The sequence below is a fragment of the Terrapene carolina genome, unplaced genomic scaffold, assembly GCF_002925995.2.
Source record: "Terrapene carolina triunguis isolate 2854851 unplaced genomic scaffold, T_m_triunguis-2.0 Scaffold58, whole genome shotgun sequence".
Classification (NCBI taxonomy): domain Eukaryota; kingdom Metazoa; phylum Chordata; order Testudines; family Emydidae; genus Terrapene; species Terrapene triunguis.
In genome coordinates this window covers 111,594,649-111,601,222 of record NW_020664409.1, presented here as the reverse complement: position 1 = coordinate 111,601,222, position 6,574 = coordinate 111,594,649, and the positions used below count along the sequence as shown (strand labels likewise).

The 6,574-nt window shown below is 62.0% G+C and overlaps 1 protein-coding gene across 1 annotated transcript in view; it reads right to left on the bottom strand.

Annotated features, from left to right (window-relative positions):
- LRRC24 (leucine rich repeat containing 24) overlaps positions 1-5,287 on the bottom strand; it is a 17,469-nt gene extending 12,182 nt beyond the window's left edge. The window contains exon 1 of the mRNA XM_026659326.2: positions 5,151-5,287. Within this exon, the coding sequence (XP_026515111.1) occupies positions 5,151-5,194 (44 nt within the window). The 5' untranslated portion in view covers positions 5,195-5,287. The remainder of the gene's footprint in view (positions 1-5,150) is intronic.
- Between the last annotated feature and the right edge of the window lie 1,287 nt (positions 5,288-6,574).

Genomic DNA, 6,574 nt, shown 5'->3' with positions numbered 1-6,574 from the left:
CAGCCCCCTGCTCCCAGCCCCACAAGCAGCTGCCAGGCTGGAGAGATGGGAGAATAACGCCCGAGAGGAGACACCCAGATCTCAGCCCCGCTCCCATCGGGGCACCCAGGGCCAACCCAGCCAGGAGAGCAGGAAGGAGAATTCAGAAGGGGGTTTATCAGAGGGGGGAACCGCTAGCTGTCTGCAGGGGGAGCGGAGAAGCAGGGGGTCTTTTCGGTGAACACTGCTCAGCTCCCAAGATCCTCGAATGCACGTCAGCAGGGAGGGGCCAGCAAAGGAAAGGTCAGTGCATCGCCCACGCAGCAACCACGCAGCCCCAGACACACATGCATCCTCCGCAGCCTGTGGGAGAGCTGAGGGGGACGAGTGGCAGGGAAAGTCCCTGCCCAGCCCTAGAGCCGGACCCTGCAGCCACTTGCTCCAGCTCAGGGCCATGGAGCACGCCAGCCATGCTAACCACAAGGTGCTGCTGGGGGACTGAGCACGGACAGGGAAGGGACATGCCCAGGGGCTCACACACAAAGTCAGGGGCAGAGCCGGGAATAGACCCCCGGTGTCCTGACTCCCAGCTCCCTCCTGCTCGAAGCCTCACTCGTTGCGATGCTCTAACACAGAGAGACCGGCCATTTCTCCCAGCCCGCCCACACACGGCCCACCCCATGGCTGGAGGAACCGATACCAGCTGCCATCTTGTCCCCAGACACATCAGCAGCGGCAGTACCCGCTCCATGTGTTCAAAAACCAGCAGTTGGCCCCAGAAGGTCACGAGACTGGCTCAAAAGCCAGGAGATTTTCAACAATTATAAGATGCAGGCTCTTGTCATTCACCGGCTGGATTGAGCTTTTGAGGGTGCAGGGGGCACATTTTAGGGCTTTTCACCAGGGCCAGGAGACCAGAGATTCTCCCCTATTCATCTGCCTGCAGCTACAGAAAAAACCCCTATCACAAGAGCTGCAGAGTGTGTGTGTGTGTGTGTGTCTCTGTCTCTCCCCCCATCCGTCCATCTGGGGGATTGGCACTCATGCACTGGGGAGTGCACACTGGTGCACAGAAGTGAGTGCTGTGGCGTGTGACGCATGCTGGGTGCGTGCGAGTGACTGTTTTGGCCTGCCCTGGCACGCCCCATGGTGCTTACATTTGAACGTGTGTGTTTGCAGGTGCGTCTGAGCAGCAGGGGTGAGCAGGGTGTCCTTTGATGGGGGCGTATGTTTGGGCATGAGTGTGTGTTTTAGCATGGAGCTGTCTTCTCTGGTGTAGGCGGGAGCCCGTGTTGATGGGGCCGCGTGTGCTTGAGCGTGGGCGTGCTTGCTGGAGCGTGAGCGTGCACGTGGGTGCATGCGAGAGCGTTGTGTGCACACTCCCCAGAGCAGGGCCCCGCGTCTCTCGTATCGGAGCAGAGGCAATGCGCCTGCTTTCACGGATCGGTGCTGCGGGAGCCTGCCGGCTGCAGGGCCCTGCTCCACAGCACAATATTGGCTCTGACAAGAAGCAGACAGTTAGCTCGGAGCAGTGGAGCAGCCGGAGCGGCTCCCGGGAGTTTCCGATCAGCTTCTTCGCCTGACCTGCCTTGTGCGCCGGCAGCACGCTAGCTTTGCACGCCAGGACGTGTGAACTCGCAGCAGGTCGCTCACAAGCAAAGCTAGTTCAGCAGCCTCAGTAGTGCACAAACACAAGTTTGGGCTCCCGTGGCTGTCAGAGCAAAGTCTGCTAGCCAGGCCGGGCAGGCCCAGAGCTCCGGTTATCGGGGTGGTTATTTAGCCGTCTTGGCTGGACGTTACTGAGGTTCTGGGCTGTAGCAGGACTGGGATCTCACAGCTTCTGTCCCGTGTTTGCTTTGGAAGAGAGCAGCCAGCCAATTCCACCAGTGCTGGAACAGGCCATTGACCGTGCGGGCCGCTTGCGGTCAGAGGGCTCTGACTCCATCTGGATCGGCCGCACACACCGCGCTGAGATCTCTCTCCCACCCACAGCTCTGGCTCTGACCCGCTCCGGTCGTGGGTACTAGGCTGGGAGTTTGGAGAGCTGGAGTCTGTCCCCAGCTCTGTCACTGACTGGGGCTCTGTTTCTCCTCCCCCAGGGCAGGGCCTGCGTCTTACACAGCACAATGGGGTTTCCGTCTCCAGCCCAACACTAATATTAACAACCACCTGCCCTGGGATTTAAACACACCGTCAAGGGTTACAAACAAAGGAAAGTTCAGAGCTTGGGCCCAGAGGGTTTCTGGGGTGTTGGGCACCTTCCCATCTCACAGGCACCGGCAGGTCACAACACACACAGGAACTGACTAACGAGACAACTTTTCCATAGAAGGCTCCCACGGTACTATACACAGGATAAATCCCTTCATCCACCATTGAAATGCAGCCACCTCTGGCGCAGAACATCTCAGCCACATAATGGTGTCCAGCAATCCTACACAGCGGTTTGGGACAGGAAGTGAGGAGAAAGCCTGCAGCCAATCGCAGCCTCATGGAGGATGTTAGAGCTATCAGAATCGGAGTGTGGCTGGGACGCACTAGTGACTGCGGCTAGCTGGGTATGGGCTAGCAGGAGAGCCAGAGCTAGGAACAGCTGAGTCCTCGTACCAGCACCGACACGGACTCACTCCGTGACCCTGGACTGGGCAGGGCGGGTCCCGTACCCACTCAGTGCCTCAGCTTCCCCAGCTGTGAAAAGGGATCATGATACCGCCAGCTTCCCCGATCCTATTGCTGCTCCCCGTCCCTCTCTCAGGGCTTCTGAGGGGTTTATGCTGCCTACCGGCGAGATGTGGCCAAAACAGAAGCTGCTCGGACGAACCCTTCCACCACCAGGGAATAAAACAAATCTCCGTGGAACTGCAGAGTGACAGCAAGGCTAGAATTAGACCAGCCTGCTCTGAAAGCCCAGGCCTTCTCCACCTGAGTTACCGGAGAATCTCCGTGGCTGTTAACAGTACAGCTGAACAGCTCTGACTCAGTACGCTAGAGGGCAGTGGTGCTCACATGCACCTGGTCCAATCTGTTACAGTATCATTATTAGCATCCCAAACCGGCTACAGGTTAGTGACTTCCGGTGGACTCCCTGGGCGCGCAGGGAGCCAGACTTCCAGAAGGGGCATGACACAAGGTCCTTCGCTGGCTGAGCCAGCGGGCAAGACGGAGCGAGATCAGCAAACTACACAAAGTCAAACCACGGCCAGGTCGCACTCCAGCCCCGCCTCAGCAGGGTCAGCCGCATGGCAGCCATCTGCCCCGGAGCACAGAGAACTGGGAGTGGGGACAGAGCCCCTCTCAGCTCTGAACTGCTCCTAGAGCGACAGGGGCCTGAGGCCAGATCGTCCAGGGCTCGGCACCCACCGTGCCCCCGCCACGCTGAGCCCCTCTGACAATCCAGCCCCGAGGCTGGCCAGTCCCCGTGTCCAGGTCTCAGCCCATGTCCCGCGGGGCGTCCTCATCACACTGCACTGCTGTGGCCCTGTGCTCGGCAGCCTCAGCAGAGGGGCCTGGGAGCAAATGAGACATGAAGATAGGGTGCCGCCAGGGCGGCGCCTTGCACGACTGCGGCCCGGGCTGCGTCTCAGAGGATCCAGCCCCCAGGGCCATCAACACAGCACTTTTCGCCAGCAATACATTCGTAACACCTCCCCCCAGGCAGAGACAGACAGATCCACTGCCACCAGCCGATCCGTGCGCGCCCTGGCACCATCCATAACCGGCGCCTCACGGTTAAAGCAACAATAGAGCTTCATGTTCCAAATGCACAGATCCCGCCACTTCGGCCAAGGAGACTCCCCCTCAGCCGTTAGCAATACGGGGCTTGTGACACAGCCGGGCAGATCTGATTCCACCCACCAGAGCAGTGGTGCACGCATGTACACACACAGAGTGACATTATCCAGTACAGAGAGCTCAGCTCAGGACTCTGGACCCACACACTCACCTTGAAGAGTATAGGGCGTAACAAGCCTGTGCCGCGGCTATGGGAGATGAAATAGGGGGCTGCGAGCAGTGAGGGGTGGGGTATGGAGGTGGAGGGAGAGAGAACCACCTGGCATCCTGCATGCCCAGGAATTCCCTAGCGCCCTGTACCTGGAGGAAGCCCTGTTCGGCTGGTGCACACACACCCCCAAGTTCGGGGTCCCCTACCCCGCTCTGGGTTATCCAAGCATGAAGCCAGTACAGGCCAGCATGGCTGGGAGAGGATGTCTCCAGAGGGCTTGTGTTTCTCTGTCGCACATGCGGGACAGCGTGGGTGACCCTGATTCTGGGCCTAGGGCCAGATCAGCCACCTGAGCCCACCAGCCCTGGCTCAGACCTGATGCTCCAGAAAGGGTCACAAAGCTGGGGGAACCCTGGCCCACCCCCAGCCAGTGACCCTCTCTCACAGGTGAGGGAGACAGGGATGCTCCTGGCTGGGATCCTGCTCCTTCCCTTTGGCTTTTCCCATTCACCCGTGAGTCTCTCCCGCGACCAACCTCCAGTCTCAGTCTTACCCCCTCCCCTTGATTCTCTCCATGCCCCAGCCGACCTGGGGACCATCCCAGGAGCAAGACCCAACCCTTCTTGCCAAAACACCCCCCTGCAAGCCGGCGCCCTCCACCCTGTCACCAGAACAGCCCCCTGCCCTGGGCCATCTGGGCTCAATTCTGCCCTGACTCTGCTCAGGAATCAATGGGGCTGCATGGGGGGCAGACCTCAGCCCCTCTTAGGGTATCCTGAGCAGACTGTGACTGAATGGGGGGGGGGGCTGGAAAGGCACCCAGGTGCGAGCAGATCCCACCAGGAACTCCCCCCCGCCCGGCGACACTGGCACCTCCATTCCCCTGCCTGTGATCCACCCCAGGCTCTGTCCCGCTGCTGCCACTCGGGTCCTCCCACGGGGGGGGGGGGCATGACCGCTCCCTCGCCCCACCTTACAGGCACGGGGGGAGGGGCAGAGGGAAGAGAACCCAGGAGTCCTAGCTCGGATGGCCCCACGCTGCTCTCACATGCCGCTCGCCCGCCTCCCTCCCCCTCCAGAGGGTGACTGTAGCGGGGATGGGGGGCTGCTGCCCCCCAACTTCGAGAGCCAGACCCGCCCCCTGTTCAACATCTGGGGACCCCCCGCCCCCGGGGCCAGGCAGGGCGCACAGGCCCCCCCGAGCCGCCCCCGGCCCCGCCGGGCTCACCTGCGCGGGCGGGCTGCCTGGCCAGCGCTCCCGGTCCATGGCATCCGCCTGCAGCCCGCGGGCACCTTCCCCGAGCCCGCGCGCCCGGCCCCGGCTCCAGGGGGCGCTGTCCCGGGACCGCGGTCGGGGCGGGTCAGCGGGATCCGGGCGGCCCCTGGCGGCCCCTGTGCGCTGCGCTGCGCTGCGCGTCCGCCGCCCCCTGCGCCTGTCCCCGACTGAGCGCAGCCGGCAGCCCCGGCCCGAACCCGCAGCCCCGGCCGGCTGCCTTGCGACCCGATTGGCGGCTCCGGCTGACATCACCCCGGGCTCGGCCAACCGCGGGCCTGCGATGTGATGTCACGCTCCCGAGCCCGCCAGCTCGCCGTGCGGGGCCGGGGCGCCGGGCTCCCACAGGCACGCGTGGGTCGTACACACACAGCTACACACACCTTGCTATAGGCACACACATACACCGCCACAGCCACACACACACACACACAGCCACACGGGTCGTACACACACAGCCACACACACCCCGCTATAGGCACACACATACACCGCCACAGCCACACACACACACACACAGCCACACGGGTCGTACTCACACAGCCACACACACCCCGCTACAGGCACACACATACACCGCCACAGCCACACACACACACCGCCACAGACACAAACACACACGGGTCGTACACACACACACACACACAGACACATACACACGCGGGTCGTACACACACAGCCACACGGGTCGTACTCACACAGCCACACACACCCCGCCACAGGCACACACACACAGACACACGGGTCGTACTCACACAGCCACACAGCCACACACACAACCCGCCACAGCCACACACACACACCGCCACAGCCACACACACACATGAGTCGTACACACACACACAGCCACATGCACACGCGGGTCGTACTCACACAGCCACACACACACCCCCCGCCACAGACACAAACACACACGGGTCGTACACACACAGCCGCAGACACACACACAGCCGCAGACACACACACACAGATTTTTGTCTCAGTCAGTCACACACACACACACACACACACTGTGTGTGTGTGCGGGAGCCCGGGGCAGGGGAGAGGAGAGCCCCAGCAGAGCTCACAGCCCCAACGCGCTCGGGAAAGTGCCGGGGGCAGCCGCGTGGGCATGGTTTGGCCAAGGGACCGCTGTGCCGCGTCGGGGGGGGCAGACACCTGGGGGGTGCGGGGGGTGCGGGTCTTAGCATGGGCGATGGGCCGAGAAAGGGGGCGTATAAGGAAGATAAGATGGACAAGTGTGTATGGGGGGGGGAGCGTGTGGGGATAGATAGATAGATGGACTATGGATGGACAGATGGACAGAGGGCTGTGTCCATGGCTGGCTGGACAGACAGAGGGTGGGGTACGGGGATGGCTGGACAGACAGACAGAGCGCT